This window comes from Dunckerocampus dactyliophorus, chromosome 19 (assembly GCF_027744805.1).
Source record: "Dunckerocampus dactyliophorus isolate RoL2022-P2 chromosome 19, RoL_Ddac_1.1, whole genome shotgun sequence".
Lineage (NCBI taxonomy): Eukaryota > Metazoa > Chordata > Actinopteri > Syngnathiformes > Syngnathidae > Dunckerocampus > Dunckerocampus dactyliophorus.
Window position 1 is genome coordinate 13,983,246 of NC_072837.1, and position 21,309 is coordinate 14,004,554.

The 21,309-nt window shown below is 44.8% G+C and overlaps 2 protein-coding genes across 4 annotated transcripts; both read right to left on the reverse strand.

Moving 5' to 3' along the window:
* Nucleotides 1-598: 598 nt before the first annotated feature.
* senp6a (SUMO specific peptidase 6a) lies at nucleotides 599-16,001 on the reverse strand. The gene is made up of 24 exons (XM_054762574.1): nucleotides 15,881-16,001; nucleotides 14,981-15,074; nucleotides 14,819-14,882; nucleotides 9,995-10,101; nucleotides 9,807-9,920; nucleotides 9,711-9,728; nucleotides 9,545-9,615; nucleotides 8,360-8,454; nucleotides 7,957-8,293; nucleotides 7,504-7,733; nucleotides 5,644-5,775; nucleotides 5,531-5,564; nucleotides 5,282-5,470; nucleotides 5,001-5,194; nucleotides 4,755-4,933; nucleotides 4,575-4,691; nucleotides 4,386-4,508; nucleotides 4,222-4,314; nucleotides 3,903-4,153; nucleotides 3,724-3,803; nucleotides 3,556-3,638; nucleotides 3,397-3,465; nucleotides 3,169-3,319; nucleotides 599-1,687 (listed from the first exon to the last, which is right to left on the reverse strand). The coding sequence occupies exons 1-24, from the start codon at nucleotides 15,909-15,911 to the stop codon at nucleotides 1,451-1,453; spliced, it is 3,093 nt and encodes a 1,030-aa protein (XP_054618549.1). The 5' UTR covers nucleotides 15,912-16,001; the 3' UTR covers nucleotides 599-1,450.
* Nucleotides 16,002-16,571: 570 nt separating this feature from the next.
* Nucleotides 16,572-21,309, reverse strand: LOC129172121 (heterogeneous nuclear ribonucleoprotein Q). 3 transcript variants are annotated; one of them, XM_054761548.1, is made up of 12 exons: nucleotides 21,149-21,309; nucleotides 20,535-20,694; nucleotides 20,195-20,313; nucleotides 19,909-20,130; nucleotides 19,654-19,830; nucleotides 19,443-19,578; nucleotides 19,160-19,365; nucleotides 18,943-19,092; nucleotides 18,760-18,881; nucleotides 18,311-18,692; nucleotides 17,171-17,247; nucleotides 16,572-17,105 (listed from the first exon to the last, which is right to left on the reverse strand). In XM_054761548.1, exons 2-11 carry the CDS (start codon nucleotides 20,692-20,694, stop codon nucleotides 17,209-17,211), a joined length of 1,713 nt encoding a protein of 570 aa, XP_054617523.1. In that variant the 5' UTR covers nucleotides 21,149-21,309; the 3' UTR covers nucleotides 16,572-17,105; nucleotides 17,171-17,208. The 3 variants fall into 3 exon arrangements, with proteins under 3 accessions (XP_054617523.1, XP_054617522.1, XP_054617521.1); XM_054761547.1 differs by having other exon boundaries at nucleotides 17,171-17,250; XM_054761546.1 differs by lacking the exons at nucleotides 16,572-17,105; nucleotides 17,171-17,247 and having other exon boundaries at nucleotides 17,755-18,692.

A 21,309-nucleotide genomic window follows, 5' to 3' on the forward strand; every position in this document is an offset into this window, starting at 1 on the left:
TGAGGATTGAAGGACCTTCTACGGCCCTGTCCAGCTCTCCTGGAGTAACTACCTGTCTCCTGGAATCTCCTCTATGTGTCCAGGTACCGCAGTGATGCCCTGGTCCAGATCTGGGAGGAGATCCCCCAGGACACTACAGACACCATCCGTAATCTCATTAGGAGCATGCCCCGACGTTGACGGGTATGCGTACAAGCACGTGGGGGCCACCCAAACTACTGAGAATCATTTTGAGTTGCTACAATGACATTTTGGCAAAATGGACCAGTGTGCTGCATAATTTTTTCACTTTCGTTTTTGGGGTGTCTTTGATTTCCCCCCTCTATAGGGTGATCATTTTCATTTCTATCAAATTATGTGGCATCATTTTGTTACTAATACATCAATTACTTATTATCAGGAAAGATATTCAAGATAATTTTTCCCCCAGTTTAGATCTGATGTGTTTTCGAAGTGTTCCTTTAATTTTTTGAGCAGTGTATATATAATTTCTGTATTGTTACATTGACTTTTACTGTTATATTTCTATGCTGTCAGGGAATAAGTTATACACGGAAGGACTATGAAGGATTTATTTACTTATTTCGCACTACTGACCAACAAATTGAAGGCAAAATCACAAACATTCGATGAGATTGAAAAAAATAAATCGCTATCAGTATCGATAATACTGCGCATGGTTTTACTTGGTATCTAATCGATACGACAAGTTTCAGTATCGCCCACCCCCAGTGGGAGAGTAGCCGCGTGACGTCAGCAGCTGGGAAAAGTCGCCTGCTTTTACTGTTGGCCTGTGGGGGGCGTTGTCCGTGTACAAGTACGATAAATACATTTCATACAAATGTGCGCAGTAAAACAGACCTACGGTTTGCAGAACAATGCACATACACAGAATCTAAGAATAATATGAGAGAAAATATTCTCAAATGAATAAGAACATACACAGGCATACAACATGTAACAAACAATATGTTCTTTGTTTAATTCAAAGTAAATTTGTGCCACACAAAAATGTGTCAAGAACACATTTAGCAAGCAAAATATGTAATGTAACACGTCAATTAGTAGTTTTCCAAAAACCATCACATCTTCATTGTCACCATTTGACTTGAAGCGGATTCCTATAGAATCAAATTAAGATTTTTAGTGGAAAGTGTCAAGCTGTAAGCAAGGTTACCACGTGACAATGGCTTTCTTCAAAATAAAGTTTTAGCAACCTCTAAAACTATGCGAGAGAAAAAGTGCTCTTGTATCTCTGCTTGCTTTTCATGACAACACCCCCACATTCACACATACGCGCACAAAGGATCAAGCATTTGTTTAAACTGGAACAGGTTGCAAGAGGAAAAGGGAAGAGAACGGCAGCAACATTTGCACTTGACTTTTATTGAAAAGAGAGTTGAAAGTGTTGGATGGAGGAAGTGGAGCAGCAGCAGCATACAGTCATAGTTCAGGGCGAGACTGCTAAGTGTCGCGGACCCCCAGGGGATCCAGAAGTCTCTTCAATCTCCGGCTCCTCAGAGGAAGCGGACGAAGCCTCCAGCCGCTCCGACTCCTTCTTGTCCACTTCCTGTCGCTCTTGGATGTGCAGGATCAGACTCCTGATCTCCTCACGCTTGGTCTTCATCCTCTGCTGTGGGAACCACTCTGCCAGGTTCATGGGTATATGGAAGCTTGTGATGGGATTCTGAATGAAAAGACCAACAGAACACGTCCAAACATGGCCGATAACTAGGAGGAGGAGTCAGCGGTGGCAACCAATTTTACTGTCCAACATTTCTATTCAATTATTCAATATTATTCTATTATTAAATGCACACTCATAGACCGCCACTAAGGCACAAGCGGTGTGCTAGTGCCTTAGTGGCCTCAGTGTTAACCTTCAAGACATTTTAGGAGTACTCCACCCCTGAAACTGATCAATGTGTGAAAGCAGTCGGTAGAGCCGAAATCAGAGGAGGACGTGTTCACAGAAATGAGCTGTACGCCCTGTGAATTACTTCTTTACAGACAGGAAATAATGTACTACAGGCCCACTAATCACAACCTTTGCAGTTCGCATCGCAGTAGCGCCATTATTTTTTTTAGGTGTACAATACGTCATGCTACATGCAGACACTGAACAAGAAACTTAAACCCAGCAAAATGCAACAAAACAGCAAAGCGTATTGAAGGATCGAAATGCGGACATGTTGGCAGGTCTGCACAAGGACCATCACTACATGCACTTCCGTCAGTACGCCTCAATGAGGATAAATGTGTACAGTGAGTGTACTTAACTAAGTACTGTGTGTGTGAATGTAGTGCTGACCCAAATTCATTACTAAAGTCGTACCCTAACCATATACAAAGATTGTAATATTTACCTTCTTTTTCTTCTCTCCTTTTAAATGGTGAATTGGTGGAATGGTGAATAAATGGTGAACCACTAGTACCTCCGCTTCCGCTACGTAACCAACATGAGGCTGCTTAGGGTTGATAGCTATATAATCAACATTTTGAGTGTGTTACAGTGTTGCTTTTAAGCTGTTATTTATTAGAGTTGGTTTTATTTAAAATTTATTTAAATTTTATAGCCTTTTATTTTAAAAAGGTGTTGTGAGGTAGGCTATATAACACTGAAATCATGTAGAAATGTATGCCCCTGACTTTATGGAAGGAAACATGTATTATGAACGATTTAATTATCTCATCTGGCTATGTCACAGCCAGCAAGTGGTGAAGGGTGATGTAATGAGAATCAAGTGGTGTCCCATTTCTTAGCGGCTTCTTCCTCTTGGTAAGATGAAGTGGAAGGGCTAAGAGGTAGAATTTGGATTTAGCCTAAGAGTAAGGAAATGTGCACTTATGCACTCAAAAGACGGAGCCCAACTACACAAGTGCACCAATGCACTCAAAAGATTACGTGTAAGTATTCAAGTATGCACTAATGCACTCAAAATAATAAGTGTAAGTTCCTATGTGTGCATTAAAGCAATCAAAAGTGTAAGCATGCAAGTGCACTAACTGACACACAGCCTAATGAACCCTGTGGGGTGTGCAAATTTAAAAGGCAGTTGCGCCACCTAGTGCTTCATTACAGCAGTGTGTTCCTACTAAAAGTACATTTACCTGCAGATGTGTGAATCTGAGTGTAAGCTTACGGAAGAAATTGTGACAAATGCTCACCTCGAAGAAGCTTTCCACGTACTGCAGGATGTAAACGCCACAGTCGCTGAAGTTGTCCTGCTGAGGCACACGAGGACTCGAGCCCTTCATCACATCCTTCCCAAAGGTGCGATGGCTCCCTTTGCGCACCTCCCACTCCACCTCCAGGTACCTGAAAACAAGTGCATACCACTTTGTCAAAGTCACAACGGCATCCAATTTTTCCGTGACAGAAACGTTTGGGCTCACTCTCGCAGAGTTCTGACCACAGTCGACCTGGTGGGACCACGTAGGGAGTCCATGATGAGGATGCAAGGCCTGAGGCGAGGGGACAACAGAGAATTTTATTTAAGCCACGGTGCAGCAGCACCGCCTGCAGGCCGACACTTGTAAGTTGCACACACTTACTGTTTACACAAGTTTGTTTTCAGGGGCGAGGTATCGGCAGCGAGGGCGTCATCTGCTGGCGCGCCATCGTCACTGCACTCATCCTGCACAGGGAAACGTTAACTTTGCATAGCGGCCCCTGGAGGTCGGATGAACAGGTGGACAAAAGACGACGAGAAGAAGAAGTACCTGACTGGAGCTTTGGTCATCAGAGAAGGTGAATGTGTCGTCATTATTTGTGTAACAAACTCGAATTCTGTGCAACTCGCCTAAAAAAAAAAAAGAAATAAATGAACACATGTCCCAGTCAATGAAATGTTGCTAAGAACACAATTGATGATGTAGTTGTTCACATAGTAGGGACTCACTGAGGTATTGTGTTTCAGGCCCCCTGCTGGTGGCGCTGGACTTCTCTGCCACAGTCTGCTCGTCAGATGGGACGAGGACGTCAGAGCGGGGATCTTCCGAGTGCCCGTCCAGCAAATCCATGTCTGGGGACAGTGGACGGCAGTGATCCGGTACGTCCTCTAAGGGAAAGTCCTCAGCAGGGGCGGAGCCGGGCTCGTGGACCGGAACGTTGATGCCCGGGAAGCAGATGACTGCCAGGTACCAGTGAGCCCTAAAAAGCCCAAACGTTAGTGGCATGATGTCAACTTGCTGTTGACTTGCTGCTGTTGTCACACTCACGACTCATTGATGGGGACAAAGACAAAGTCCTTCTGAAACAGATCCACATGCCGCGTCCACGTCTTCACCCTGTTGTGCCTTCGTTTGTGGATCCTGAGGACGCAGCGAGAAAGGAGCTGAAGGAAATGTGGCGGATGAGAGGCGGCTTTGATGTAGATACTGACGGAAGGCTGCTTGTTTCTGGAAGGTTCCTCCTGTCCCTTTGGTTCAGTCGCTTGTAGAAGAAGGAGCTGAACACGTGGATTCTTTGTGCATCTTCTTTCTTCAATTTCTCTAAAACTAAATACCTGGGCAGCACACGCCAGTGTTAAGAGGAAGAACGAAAAAGAGCCTCAAATCTTGGCTTCACTTACTTTAAATAAAAGTCAATGATGACATCGTTGAGGAACTCGCCATCGTTGAGGCAGTGGAGGTCCTCGTTAGTTACCATTATGCCACCTTTGGCCGGGGGCGGGGGATACACCATTAGCCTGCAAGAGCAGGGAGATCATCAGCAAGAGAACGGAGGGCAGCCAGCGTCCACCAGCACTCACTTCACCACCGGTCCCGAGAAGGTGGGCTGGAGGTCGGCCATGTCCTCATCGTCGTCGTCAAAGAAGGCTCTGCTGTGTTGGCGTGTGGCGGTACGCGTACGGAAGGCCACGTTGGTGGGTGCCAGCGGGCACGTCCCGCTGACTGGCGATGACGGCCCGGCAGATTGGACGGACTTCAACTGCAGAGAGGACAGCACTGTTGAGACAGCTGAGAACAAAAGCAGCATCAGAAGCAATAAGATGAACCTTGTCATCCTTCTGCTTGGAGGCCTTGTTGAAGTTGACCAGGCGGGCGTTGGCCTCTTCAAAGGGCAACTTGGCGGGAAAGTTGCTGAGGTTGTTGGTCCTGCCGATCTCCCCCAAGATGTCCTCCAGGATCATCTGCTCCTTCAATTCCAGGCCTTCCACGAAGATGAGGACTATGTACTTCTCGTCAGAGTCTTTGAGCACATCAAGTAATTGTCATTGCCAGATCCATCCACCTGCTTCTTTCCAGCACCAAGCCAACATTCTCCACTTATACTCACGTTCTCCCGCACTGTCGTACCACTGGCCGCCGCTCTCCTGAGACATGTTGAGCTGCGTGCGAAGGCGGACACACTCCTCAGAAGTAGTCTGAAAGAACAACACGGGAAGCTTGCGGACGCTGCACCACTCACAGCTGATCAGCTCCGAGGCCTGAAGGCAGACCTTCTCAGTGGTGTTGTACTCGGCACCTGGCAAAAACAGCAAGTCAGCACCGTGAAGGTCAACAAGAGGGAACGTCTGACACGTACCTTCCGTTTCAAGCTGAATGTTCTCCACAGAAAACTGCAAGACACACGAGGAAAAGCGTCAAAGCCCATTTACCAGGAGAGGAAGGACGTTCTTGGGGAAAGAAAAGACCTACCACGACGGGCTTCTTCACCATCCTGCGCAGAGTTCCCACTCGGACGCTGCGACACTGCAGGATGATGCTGTCATACTTGCTAGACTCCACTTTGGAGCGCTTGCTTTTGGGAGAACATGGCTGCTTTCCAAACTGCAGCAAAAAAAAAAACACAACAGTGTTCGTTCATGCCGCTCGATTTCACTACACCAGCAACCAGCAGAGGATGCTCCTATGACAACAAGCTCTGACAGCTCCACTTGTCACTCGGGAAGCTCATCAGGGTTTTATGCTGCCAATTCCGATCATCTGTGAGAGACATCAGCCGATACCGATCACATGGATTAACTGGTATTGGCCAGGGCCGCCATTAGATAATTCCAAGGGCCCATGGCAAATAGGTAATAATAATAATAATAATAATAATAATAATAATAATAATAATAATAATAAATATATATATATATATAAAAAATGTTTGGGTGGATTGTCTTTTTTTTGCCTTCATTTGTGTGAAACAATATTTGTACTATTTGACACAAACCTGAATTTAATTTGATGCATGTTTTGGAGTAATACCAATACATGGGAAATGCATTGTTCAATAATTTATTTTTTTAGTTCAAGACAACAAAATTAACAGCATAAAATAATACAAATTAATATCTTTATGAAATAGGAATGTGTCTTAAAGGAAAACTGCACTTTTTTTTAAATTTTGCCCATCATCCACAATCCTTATGTGAGACATGAACACGTCTCTCTTTTCTGTGAATTTTAAAAGATGATAAAAAACTGATAAAAAACAGTCAGCTCAGTAGTGCATGTAATGGGATACACCTATGCAGTCTACAAAGTCCACTATTAAAACACCCCCAAAAACCTCCGACGACGTTTTATGGTTTTTATATACAGTACATGCTGTGACAGATGTAAGTAACAGGTACATTCATGATAACATAGTTAGTTTCTTTGAGAGTTTCTTTGCTCAGTGCATTGATTTCACATAGCAATGTTGCAGAAACGAACGCTACACCTAGCGTTAACTTTTCCAAACTCAGAAATAAAGACACAGCAGCATATTATAGGTTATAATAAGTTATAGTTCTAGTAAGTTGTAGTTAGTAAAAAACTACTGAGTTACTTGTCCTTTTGGTGAGATACGCAAAATCAGCTGATATAGTATCACCATCATCAGGCTGGGCTCACCATGTGTTTATGTTCATTAGACAAGCACACACAAATGGTGTTTTGAGGACAAGACATAATTAGTATAATGACAACAAAAGAGCAAAATTGTTCAGCAACACTTGAAAACATTCGCACGTACCCCATGAACGTGATATCTACTTGTAGCTTTCCCGTGGGACAAAAACAAGCTCTGAACTAACCACATTGCTGGTTTGTTTTAAAAAGAAAACGTCACTGTGGTAAAAAGTCACATTTGGAGTTCGAAGACGAGAAGCTAGGCAGATAACTCTAGCTTGCTAGCCAGTTAGCCGCCGCCAGTGACAGCCAGGCAAAGCATGTAAACAAAGATGCAAGATAAGTGGAACAGCAAGGGAGTGATCAAACACCCTGGCATCGAATGGCATGGCCTGTGTCAAGCTGTCAAACTGAATCCATGAGGTTTCACAGACTAGCTTGAGTTCTCACGGCAATAAAGAACAAAGTGCTTCCGTTGCAACTCTACGTGAGACAGCACACATGTAGTGTTTGCGGCCACACGCCAATCGTTTTTTGTGATTGACTTTAAACGGCATGTATCGGCACATGTCGATCACGTTTTTTACGGAAATCGTCCGATATTGATCAGTGGCCGATCGATCAGAGCATCCCAACTTGTCACAATAAAGACTATCATGTGGAAATCAATCCCACCTGGTCTTTCATCCTGGTCCGCCGCGGTATCATGATCTTCACATTGACGTCTTCAAAGAACTCCGTGCTCAACTCCTCCTCCTCGCCACTTTTCACCGCCGCCTCCACTCTGCCACAAGATGGCGCTGGAGAGGAGTGCGCCGAATCAGCAGGTTGCGGTGAGATACTGTCCAGTCTGTTGACACTTCCTGTGCTGGCGTTGTCCGCCTCGTCATCGCTTGATAAGACGACTGCAGACATCAAACATCAGAAGACCTTTTGTTTCCACTTCCATTTTACGTCCTCAAGAAGAGTCTAAGAGCACAGCAACTCTTCACTTGTCCATCCAATTATATTCTGACATTTGGAAAGTTTAAACATCTTCACGTTGTGCAACTGGAACCTTCTAATCTCTTCCTATCTCATTAAGCAGCGCGTCAGCGCGACTTAGACAAAATATTGTCGGGTACTCACTGGGGCCCTCCATGTCGTGCTGCTGGGACTTCCGCCTCCCTCTGGGTGGATTCCGGACACCGTAGCAGCTGGATGTGGCAGTTGCCAGAGGAGATGGGCCATTGACGCTAGCCGCCCGAATGGTCCTGCTGCTGCTGGCGGAGTGTTTGTAAAAGTTCTGCTGCAGGCTACTGTTTGGTCCGGGCTGGGAACGGATGGGCGAGCGGGGGTAAGGCGAAGACAGCACCCCCTGCTGACAGGGCAGACACGCAGGACTGTTGCCGCAGTTATGACATTTGGTGCCGTCCTCACACGGCATGCTGCACTTTCCGCACACGGTCTGGTAGGCACATGCCGCCTGATGAGAAATAGGAAGATACAACTCACATGCTGCTCGAGCATTGCACCCTACTGGTCAGCTCACCTGGTTGGCTTCTACCTGGGAGGGGAAACTAGCAGAGCTCGCCAACGGTTTCCTCTTCTGCTGAATGCGACGTTTGATGCTCAAGCTCTTGTCTCCTGCAAGGTTGCATAGACAGAAGACATCAATGTTCTCTTCAGAACAGTGTTATCCAAAGTGCCCCCGGGACCATCTGTGGCTCACCGCTCTTCTTTAATTTGAATCGGCCCGCCGCATATTCTAAAAATACATTTCAGTAATCCCTCGTTTATTGCGGTTGATTGGTTAAGTCTATTTCTGCAAAGTAGGATTCCTTATTTAGAAATCAATTAATTTTGTAGATGAGGCATAGAAAACCTGTTTACGACCTCCTAAATAAGGCTTTTAACATTATTATTAGACATAAATAAAACTTTCTTGCAGTAAATGTATTCCGGATATGTGAAGGACAGGAAGTGACGATGGTGGTTCGGAGTTGAGTTTTAGCTTGGCGTGGGTTACGGCTGCAACAGTAACACATGTTATTATTAGGATTATTATTATTATTGTGTCTGTTGTGAGATCATTCAAACCTGCAATAAAACCCTGTTGTTCCGGCGATCAAATCTGGCGCTTGTGTGTCTCCCCGAACATTACAGTAACATTACTGACACCTAGTGACCACTGTCGAATACTACATGTCACAATTGGAATGCATGCTTCTTAAGGCCTTATATTTGTAGTTTAGTTCACTTAGCCATTTTTATGCTTGAAAACGCTTCATTTTGGCTACAAATATGTAACATTTGTTTAAATACCATGTAACAGCATGATTTATTAGTTAATATATTTTTGAAAACTGAAGGGTGAAGCCGATGTGGCAAGGGATGACTGTATCAGTTCAGTTTAAGGACTAGATGGATCAATCCCTGAATCAACATAGATACCTGGGGCAGGAATGTTAACAATGTCTGCATCGTCATTGTAATTATGACATTATTATTACTTTTACTACTACAATTAAAAAACCAACAGCGGAAAAAAAGAGCCAAAAAGGCGTAAAGTAAGAACAATAAATTGCTACAGTGGCACAAAACTGACATGCAGGCTGTTTGTCACTTCTTTTCATATTGAATTAGTTTCAGTCTTTTTACACAAAGAAAAATAGGACAGGACTGTGCTCTGAAGCTAGCAATCATACAGGAATCTTCATACATAAACACAACACACCTGCCGTGTCAGGACACGTGAGAACAATGCTGTCCATTTCCAGCGTCTGCTGCGTGGTGGTCAAATCCTCCCTGTTGATGGACAAGCTTGTGTTGATGCTGCTAAACTCACCATGATGATGATGATGATGATGATGATGATGAAGACGACGACGACGACATCTTACCTTTGCTTCACATCCACACTGCAGACAGATAGAAAAAGGCAACATCAACTAGGAGAACGAAGCGTCACCAGAGGCAGGGCAAGATGACAGGCTCACCTTTGGACAGGTTTCCTTAAGGTCATCTGAGCATGCTGAAAGTGGCGTCCCTGCAGGACCACCCCATTGATGATGTAGTTGCTTCTGTTGGGCATGAGGGAGGACGCTGCTATGCTGCAAGAGAACGTTTTCACACTCAGATAAGAAGAGCAGCATGCGTGTTGTATTGTAAACCAGAGGGGGCGCACCTGAGCCGTTTGGGGGACAGCTTTTGCAGAGGCCTCAAGTGACTGCTGGAGCGGTTTTCATACGTCCGCAGGGGGTCCGCCGACGTGAAGTGCTTCAAAGTGGGACACTGCACATGCACACAGACACACACAGAGAAAGCTGCATGTGAGGCTAAAAGTCTATCAAAGCGCAGCCCCGGAGTCATTTTCAACCAGCAGCTCATTTTTTTTGGCCCTCGACATTTTGTAAAAATGAAATGATTGTTAATGAGATATTTTATTTGATATTTGATAGTTATACTACATTGCTAAGATGTTAGCTTTGCATATATTGACCTAAACTGGATTACCTTTAGCATTAATGCACAAAATATGTCACTTTTTATGTATGCAACATGCACTGGAAAAAAGTTACTACAGATTTGACATTCCATACTTTTTCCAGACTCAGTAAATAGAAACCTCGTTTATCACAGTTAACTGGTTCCAGACCTGACCGTGATAAGTGCATTTCCGCAAAGTAGAATGGCTTATTTATGAATGGAATATTGTCACAGGTAGAGATTTGAAAACCTGTTATGCTCTTCTAAATATATATTTTTGTTACAATATTAGAGCCCTCTTGACATGAACACCCCTATCGTCGCCTTTACCCAATATAGTCAACATAACAGAAAATAAGCCATTTAAGACATAAATAAGACTGATGATAACGATAACACATTTTGCTGGTTGTTAATTGTGCTATAAATTATCGTCGATAATCGATATCATCAACATTTTTGAGACCATTTTTTAATTACTTACAGTATTGTCATGAGGTGTAAACTTACATTTGAACCACTAGATGGCACTCAAGTATAATGTACCTGTGTGAGCCATATTTGCTTGGCACAGAAGTTGCCTGTATGTATGCTGTTTAAAATTTATACCATATGACCGTACTGAAAGGTTGTATTTCTTTTGCAATGCGGCGAGCAACACTGTATGTGAGAATGCACCATTTTTCACTGTTTTGTTTATACTGTATTTACATTGCCGACCAAACGCCTCAGTAAGCGTCGACTGTCGGGACGAAGGCTCCGCTGGCTGAGGCACCTCCATCAGTCGTTTTTTTCCCCCAGTTGAGAAAACTGTCCGTGTCGGTCGTCGATGTTCATGCGCTCACCTTGTTCATTCTGTTTAAAACCAAAATATTCCCACACTGGGGCTGTCGGCTGTGGCATTCGCCTCAGAAACTATCGCTTCTATGTCTTCATTCGTGTTAGCGTATGCTGTCTCACGAGGCTCACTGCTAAACCTCTGGAGCCACTCACTAGTAGCCCGCCTTCACAAAGACGCTGAATAAGATGAGGGCTCACTCTCTCTGTTCATTCCACTATAGAACCAATACGCACAGACAGACGCAGGGTGAACCCTCATGTCATCCAGGCTGTGTGGCAACTTGAGTGCTTATGTGTCTCACCGAACATTAACGACACCTAATGACAAGCGTAGAATGCTACATATCATCAATGTCTTTCAATGAGTCTTCTGAATCCCTTATACTTTTGTATTTTAGTTCATTTAGCCATTTTTATGCTTGAAAATGGTTAATAGGCAAAAATGTCCACCACAATCCTGAGTTGCTTCTACAGATGCACTATCGAAAGTGTCCTTACCGCCTCCATCACTGTTTGGTACGGTAACTGTACAACACGTGATAGGAAGGCACTCCAGCGGGTGATCAAGACCTCACAGAACATTGTTGGGGCAGCCCTCCCCTCACTGCAAGACATTTATAAAACTAGAGTCCTACGCAGAACACACAACCTCATCAAGGACAGCACACATCCACAACACTCAGTATTCACACTCCTACCGTCAGGCAGACGCTACAGGAGTTTGAAGTCCAGGACCACAAGGCTGGCAAACAGCTTTTACCCACAGGCCCTCAGGCTTCTCAACAAAGCACTCACACACGCCGCACGCAACACACGCACACACTCATAGCACTTTATTTATTTATTTATTTATTTGTATTAATGTCTCTTCTGTTTTTGTTGCTTAATTTATTGGTATATATGTTTATGTTTCTTATGTTCTTGTTCTTTCTTGTGTTTTCTTTCTTTTCTTGGGAGAATGAACAGAATAAGATTTTCATGTGCATGGTATAACTGCTGTTTTTACCATGCACATGACAATAAAACTCTCTTGAATCTTGAATCTTGAATCTATTATGGACATGGACATAAAGTAGACTCTCAGCTTTCATTTGAGGGCATCCACATTCAAATAGGATGAAGAGTTTTGGAGTTTCAGCTCCTTAACATGTGTCAGCCCATTTTAAAAGGATCCAAAAGTAATTGGACAATTGACTCATAAAAGGTAATTTCATGTGCCGTTCCTTTGTTATGTCATTACCAATTAAACATATAAAAGGGCCTGACTTGAGGTGTGGTGCTTGAAAGATTTTACCTGTGGAGACAAAATGCTTTCAAAGGAGCTCATCACGCAGGTGAAACAAGCCATTCTTAAGCTATGAAAACAGAAAAAAACCCATCTGCGAAATTGCTACAATAGTAGGAGCGGCAAAATTTACAGTTGGGTACATCCTGACAAAGAAAGCACTGGTGAACTCGGCAGGGCAAAAAGACTTGGAAGTCCAGGGAAGACAACAGTGGTGGATGATTGTTGAATCATTTCCATGGTGAAGAGTAACCCCTTCACAACAGCCAACTAAGTTAAACACTCCAGAGAGTAGGTGTGTCATTGTCCAAGTCTACCATAAAGAGAAGACTGCACGAGAGTAAATACAGAGTGTTCACTGCGCAGTGCAAGCCACTCATCAGCTCAAGAACAGTAAGGCCACATTGGACCTTGCTTAAAAAAAAACATCTTAAAAACATCAGCACAGGTTCTGGATGAACATTCTTTGGACAGATAAAACCAAGATCAACCTCTACCCAGTATGATGGCAAGAAAAAAGCATGGGTACAGCTCACGATCCAAAGCATAGTATGGCTTGTATAAAACAAGGCTGAGGCAGTGCGATGCCTGGGCATGCGGAGCTGCCAGTGGCACTGGGTCACTGGTGTTTATTGATGATGTGACACAGGACACAACCAGCCGGATGAATTCTGAGGTGTTCAGAGACATACAGTCTCAAATCCTGCCAAACTGATTGGGCGGCGTTTCATACTACAGATGGACAAACACCCAAAACACGCTGTCAAAGCAACCCGGGACTTTAAAAGCAAAGACGTGGAATATTCTTGAATGACCAAGTCAGCCACCTGATCTCAACCCAATTGTGCAAACATTTCAGCTGTTAAAGACTAAACCTCAGGGCCCGTATTCACAAAGCGTCTTAAAGTCTTCTAAGAGAGCTCCTTAACTTAGCCTAAAAATTCCTAGCAAGGAATCTTCTCCTAAGAATGATTCAGGAAGTTCCTGAGAGCAACTCAAAGCAAGGAGGGGACAGAAACTTTCATCTTGGTGAGGAGGTGTGATTGACCCCGTTGCTAGGTATGACATAGTCTTCTAAGAGCTGTGATTGTTTGTTACAAAAAAAGGAAAAGACCAAAAAAAGAAAGAAAAAATGCATTCCGTGCTCCACGTAATGGGTGGACAGTAAAATCCACCCATCACTTATAACTTGGATCGTATTAAGAAATGCATAATCATGACATTAATTTTATGTCAATTTTCCGGCAATTTCTCTTATTATATTTAATTAAATTATTATTAATTAAATTAACTATGACTCAGTTTCAAAATGTTTGAACGTACCTCGTTCACATGCCCATTATACTGATATGCTGACTGTTGTGTTTACTGTCCATTCTGGTAATTGTACGACTTAATGTATTTGATATTAGTGGTGGACGCAGACTCGGCTGTCAGCCATTCCTGTGATTGCTGACTCTAAGGCTTCTTAAAAGTCCTCTTACCCACTCCTAACATTTTGCCACCTTAGAATCCGAGGAATTCTACGATTTTTCTCAGAGTGACGTCACTAAGAGCTATTTTTAGCCTTAGGATGGTTTGTGAGTCCGGGCCCAAAAAGAAAGGCCCACAAACACACAGCAAATGCAAACCGCTGCTTGACAGGCCTGGCAGAGCATTAAAGGGGAGGAAACTCCGCGTCTGACGATGTCCATGAGTTCAAGACTTCAGGCAGTCATTGCCAGCAAAGGGTTTTCAGCCAAGTATTGGAAATGAACATTGACTTTCAGTTATTTCTTCTGTCCAGTTACTTTTGAGCATCTGAAACTAATGCTTCAGTTCCTCACATTTTTATGCAATCTTTTGCATGGTGAACTGAAAAAGAAGGGTCAACACTGCAAATATTGACTCTTTACATAAACTGAATGTAACTTTCAATAAAACCCTTTGACGCGTATGAATGCGTGTATTTATACTTCAATATACCCAAGTAACATTTGACAAAAATATCTGAAAACACTGAAAAGCAAACTTTGTGAAAACCAATACATACCATGCCTGTATGCTCTCAGACAAACATCTTAGCTGCCCTAGCAGGTGCCTTAGAAAAGCAGATCCTTCTTTTTCTTTTTTAGTTATTCATAATTGTATCTTTTAGAAAACAAAACAATGGTAACAATGGTTTTGGAAAAATGAATATTCCTCCAGACTCGAGTTTCCATTTTCCATACTTTCCCAGACCTGGAAATTTCTAAAATCAAAATCCATACTTTTCCATACTTGCGTAGGAACCCCTGTGTTTAGAAGACTGAGAAGGTTGTGGATGAGGATAAGTGCTGGATCAGTACAGGAAGAAGGTGAGGAGAAAGTACAAGTGAGTACACCTTCGTGTGTTGAAAACCCAAGATGGGTGTTTACCTTTTTCCCATCCAAGGATGCGGAAGCTTGCGTGTCAGTCTCCTGTGTGCTCACTACACCGGACCTGAGGAGAGCCAAGAGAAAAAGCTCATGCATGGAAATGCTGCAACAAAAAAGGCTTCTACAAAGAGTGTTACAAGTTAACACAGAAAGGAGCTTTACTTGAGTTTCTCTTCTTCCTCGCCGCCTCCAGCATGAGGGAAGCTCCAGTTGCGCTTGTAGCCGCCGTCTGGACGAGCCTCAGATCTTTCCAGAGCTTCACGTCCAGAAAAGAAAAAAAGGCTCGTCAATGGAACTCTATGCCTTTCCCTAAACACATACTGTCCTGTCAAATTTTGGCCCACTGTCTTAAACACACACATCCAGTACACTCAGTGGCCGCTTCTTTGGGTACACATGCTCATTTAATCTAATATGACAATCATCCTACAGGGACAACTTTCAGTTCAAAAGATGATGTTTAACATCGCACTGTGAGCTGCTCCTAACATGTTGGTAGTCTTAATTAGGTACAAAGGCGTGAATTTATTTATTCCATCTTTTCACCTAAAGACTGATGTTTGTGCACTTCTGCAATGTTTCTTCCTATTATTATTATATATTAACTGGAGCTAGCATGGTTGATGCTAATGACCAGGTTGGTACTGAAGCAGTTGAATGAAAATGTCGGTTCAATTAAAGACCTTGTAAAATTGGAGGAGCCACCACAAGAAGGCCTGCTTTGCTGCAATCTTCCTTCATACTGCAAAGCCAGCTAGTTAGCGCTAACTGTTCCAGCTAACACTTGCTAGCTTACTTTGCTCTCAAGTCCACCGAACCGGACGGGACCGAGCTTATTATCCCGCCATCTCCTGTAGCCCAAAGAACCCGGGCTGTCAGCGAGCAGGCGGCCAACATTTGTCAGGAGAGAAGCCCTATCAGGCAGACAAGTCAGGCTAACGTTAGCCACTTAGCTGCAGCTATTTTGGAGTGATTCTGTGACACCGCCTGATATCTCTCCTTGTCAAGCGGAAATTTGAGGGCTGAGTGTGGGTTGCTCGACACCGGAAGACCTGAGCTTACCGTGCAAGAAATGGCCTCTATTATGGGCCATGTTTATTCCATGTTCGTCCTCAGATGATAGTGTTGCTCCTCTTCAGGGCAGGATAGAGACGATAAAGCAAGTTAGCCGCAGAAATTCTCTCCTTGCGGAAGTCACACACGCTGACTTCACAATAAAAGTGTGCTTGTGGTTAATTTTATAATTATCTGTCAAAAAACAGACCGGTTTTAAGGATGCATATTGTGATTTCAATTGTGTTCGAATTAGTGGAGCTGTTGAATTGAGACGTGAATGACCAACTGACACTTATTTCCAAGGAATGATTGTATGGAATTCACTTAAGACCTTCTGTGACATGCACGTGTACAGTGCATCCGGTTTTACAGCGGTATTCACATTGTGTTGTTACATCCTTACTCCAAAATGTAAGTGTATTTTGTGTCAAATTTTTTCACGACAAAGTGAATTTAATCCAATAATAATAATGGAATAATAAACTTAAATGCTGTCAATACATCTGGAAATAATTAAATGCTGTCAATACATTACGTCAGTTAATCAGATGTAATGAATGTCATTTCATGACACCAGCCATGTTGGCTCAGGTTCTATTGCTACACACACATGCTATCTGTACATATTATATATTTCTTTTATTTATTTAATGTATTGCCCCCAGTACAGAGTATTTCAGGCATAAGAGGAAACAACTCAAGCATCAAGTCTTTATTAGAAAAATATGTACAAGTCATTATTCGGTACAAAATAGATATTTGTTAGCAAAAAGACATTTTCTCTTCCTGGGAACCAAAAGTTACTGCTTTAAAATAAGCTGTCAAAAAACGAGCCTAACAAATCTCTGAAATAAAAATATATATTAAAATACTAACTTTGTGATAAAAAGGCAGGCCACCTTTGAAAAAGGTGGCTTTTTGGCATTTTGAAATGAAGTTTCCTCCACATCCTCATCAGGAAGTCTTCTCTTGCCAAACTACAGCAACAACATGTAAAGGTGAACGGTCACATACAAGTGGACAGGCTCTGTCAATCACACAAGAATTCATTACAAACGTTCCGGACAAACACTTTTGACTTTTCACGCTGACGTCATACTCCTCTTCCTCACACAATCCCAACCGTGAAGACCGACCGCTCGGCCCTGCTTGTCGTTCGGCGACTACCGTGTCCTGATGCCGTGTGGTCAGGAGCCACACAGGGAGCCCCCCACCCACCTCTCGTCAACGTCTGCACCATCACAAAGCGCACATCAGCAGTTGATCAAGTTCAAAGTTGGAGTCATGTGACCTTACCGTTGCATCCAGCCTGCAGCGCGGGATGCCGTGCATCCTCACGGCGATGCGTCAGGGACGGCCTCGACACCTTTGCCCTGCTAGTCGGGTAACAAAAGGCAGCAATTAGACAATGGAAACACCATGAGGTCATGTCCACACACACACACACACACACTGCCTCAAGAGGACGACTTGCTGCGGTTTGTGAGAACAAGCGGACAAGAAGCCTCTCATGCGGAGAACAAATGACACACAAACATGCAAGCTGAGGAAGCAGGTCGTCCTCTGGGGACCAACAACTAACTTCAACGTCCACCCCCCACCCCCACGCCATTGAGACTTGACTGACACACGTGTAGGGGCGGGGCTTACGCTACATCGCATGACAGCCAATTGGACAAAAGAAGCCGAGTGTGGGCATGAGGATGAGCACGTGACGACAGCACCTGAGGGTGTGTGTGTGGGGAGGGGGGGGGGTGATTTTGGACGGCATGCGAGGTGACACTGCTGGCAAACCTTATCTCCATTTTTCTTCCAAGGAGCGTTACAATTTGAAGGCAATTTGAGGAGAGAATTTGCCCAAACATGAATTGGCAACACAATTGGAGGTTTTGTACACGAGTGTGTGTATGTTTATTCAAGCAGACAAACAGCAAAGAATACAAGCCAAAAGGTAAAGCCAAAAATGAGGACCACGACGGTCCTTTACCGTTTTTCTTTTCCTTGTTCAAGAACAAAACACGCATGACGTAGTGACAGTACAAACTGTTTTTCATCTTAGCTAATTAAAACATGGCAAGCTAAAAACATACATAAAGCTAGAAGCCAAATGGACTTTAAAAAAGAACATTAAAATATGTACAAAAAGATCTCTTGCCAGATGTCACCAATTTGGAGCGGACGTCGCGGGCCAATCAGATGGAGTCTGCTTTACTTCCATTGTTGCCCAAAAGAATCCTGATAAAATTCCTGGTTGTCAGATTTGTACCCGGAATAGTTACCAGAATGGTCACCACCTTGGAGCGGTTGTTGAGCAATGGGTTGGGAGCCCCAGTTCTGATTATTGGTCTGGCGCCGCTTGGAATCGGGCTGGTTGTACCCGTCAGCTTTGCGCTTTCCTCCCACATTTCCACCGCGGCCGCCCCGCGCACCACGTACCCCTCCTCGCCCTCGCGGCTGCAAGCCTCCTCTGGCGCCCCGTCCTCCTCGGACTGGTCCGGGACCGCCACGCTGGGTGAAGCCGGCTCTGCCTCGAGGTGGGCCGGCTCCGCCACGCCCTCTGCCTGGGGAGGCTCCACCCCTGGTACCCCTGTTGCCCCCCCGCCCTCGGGCTGGGGATTGGAAGTCTTCGTAGCTGTAGTAGGGGTCGTCATAGCCGCCACGGTAGTTGTGATAATCGTAGCCATAGTAGTCATAATAGTCCTCATAGCCGTAGTAGTCCGGGGAGTACGAGTAGCCACCCCGGCCGCTGCCTCTGCCCCGCCCTCTAGTGGGAGGAGTCATGTGGGGCGGGGGAGCGTAATAGTAATAGTCGTCATACCTGCCAAACAAAAAAAGTCAGTTGGCAGTATGTAGGTGGACGGGGAGGGGGGAAAAGCAGCTCTTACATTTGTGTTTTGGCAGCTTGTCTCTGAGCTTTACGTTCCTTCCTTTTCTGGTCTGGCGGTTTGGCAAACACTATTTCTATGGGCTCTCCTTCCAGCTCCTTGCCGTTTAAGTTCTCCATCGCCTGGACACATACAGACATTCATTCATTCATTCAGCAGATGTCAGCGTCTCATGGGACATACCTTCACAGCACCCTGCCGCTCCTCAAAGTGAATAAAAGCGTAGTCCTTCAGCTTCTTCACTCGCTCCAGCTTTCCAAACTGGCTGAAGCTCTTTTCCAGGATCTCCTCTGTGACGCTGTTAGCCAGGTTGCGCACAAACAACACTTTGACCTGCAACAAGCACAGAAAACACGTGGAAGAACACATTTGCAGACCAAGCATGAATCCCAGCCAGTACCTTAGCCATGACTTCAGGATCGGGGTCTTCAATGGGGTCCGCCCACTCCACGTTCACCGCACTGCCCCAAACCTTCACCTTGCCACTCATTAGCCGTCGCCGGGCCTGAGCGGCAGTTTTATGGTCTTCATACTCTAAGAAGCAGAAACCCCTGTTCTTCTTCTTGTCGTCCGGCTGATGGTAGAGAATGACGTCACTGAGACCCTCTAGAGGCAGAGAGGAGGGAAGTAGGCTGAACATCTGCTCTACAATGAAGAGCACGTAGGAGGAACGCCTTGTTTACCTGTGACTTTGGAGAACTCTTCCACAATCTGCTCCTTTGTTTTGCTTTTGGGGATGGAGCCCACAAAGAGCCTGTTGTTGGCCACAGATATGCACACGCCAATGTGCTTGCCTGGTCGGATCTCGTAATTATTACACTGTGGGATGGAAACATCACAAGACTCCAATCCAGGACAATGAGACAAGGTGTGCCGAGTTCACTGTCCACTCACCAGCTTCACCGCCTCCTGAGCTGACTCTTTGGCACAGAATGTGACAAAGGCGTAACCCCGGTTCAATCCACTCAGGGGGTCCATCATGAGCCGCAGGTCCCAGATAGGCCCCGCCCTCTCAAAGAGAGGAACCAGCTCATCTTCAAACAAGTCACGGGGAATCTTCCCTATAAATATCTTAAGACAAAAAGCAAAACACATTGAAAACAGCCCAGCACCTCCTCAGGATCTCATTCCAACAAATGGCAAATGTACCTCTGTTCCCACAGTGGGTTGGGTCCCTGTGTATACCGACTCAGGCGGGGGTCCACCATATTTTCGCTGGCCTGTTGTGACATCAAGAGTGTAGTATGTTCTGTCCAAGAGTTCTTTGATTTTCAACTCATCTGGTCCTTTCGTGGAGTCTGAAACTTTAGTCCCTTGTTTCTCCCTCTGCCTGTAGGTCTTCATCACGCCACACAGATAGGCACTTTTATTCTGAAAACACATACCCACGTTACAACATGGAATCGCATAAGACCCGACCCCTTTTCGTGCATACCTGAACATGTGACAGATCGCTCTCTTTAAACTGGACCAGAACCTGCAAGGCCCCCTCCTCTGTGAACTCTTTCAAAGCTTCAATAGCCCTTTCATCAAGGTCACTGTGCGCTACCAGCCCTGACCGACGGACAGCAATGTGTTAGAAAGCAAGTCCACATTGCGCTACCTGGAGGTTAGCCATCCATCCATTTTTGTCAATATGATCATACTGAAAAGCCCCCGATTCATCTTGCTGGACATTCACCGAGGACATGCATGGACTCCCTTTCAGCTGAACATCACACGACAACATGTGCACAACACTGTTATTTCCAAGAGGAATAGACACCTGTGCTTACCTGCTATGTAGAGTTCGTCAAGCTTCTCCGCCACTTTCTGCGGTAAGCCGGCCTCCAGCAAGGTCTGGAAGTGTTCCGAGCGTGAGACCGCTGCTGTGGTGTCCACTGGTTCCTCCGTCCCGTTGCCGTTGACGTGATCTGTGGCCATGTCCCCCGACATCTGTGCAGGCGAAATAGCAGCAGCATTTATTACCAGAGCACAATGTTGCACTCTGCAGGAAACAACAGTCACGTTTCAAAGAGCAATGGAATTACAAGCTAGATCCCTCTGAGCCACGGAGGTGTACACAAACACTGCAGCTAAGTTCCATAACAAGTCCACCACGCCTCTGAGAGCTAACCTGAGCTATTTTTACTGGCTGTCTCGAACATTGCACGCCTTGCTTTGTCGCAAAAGTGCGAAAGACCTCGGCGTCAATCGGACCACATTCCACATAACCTCCGATACGAATGCACTAGAGCCATAATCGTGTTTACTGTTAAATAAGCAGGTAATGAAAGCAGGCCTGCTGTACAAAATGCCGGCTAGCAATGCTAACACCTAGCCAATGTCGGTTGTGCCTCACATAGCCTTTGAAGGCGCATGTGAAACTTTTAATGTACAGGTGACAAACCTAAGGAATTCCAAAAGGTGCACGCGATGCGGATCCGCCGTGATGAGCCTTGCGTCACAAAAACAAAAAAATAAGCAAGGTGCCGGTGTTATGTTGGCTTTCTTTAGTCCGGTCAAACAAAATGGCTCTGCCGCAGGCCTAAAAGCACGGGGTTTCCTCAA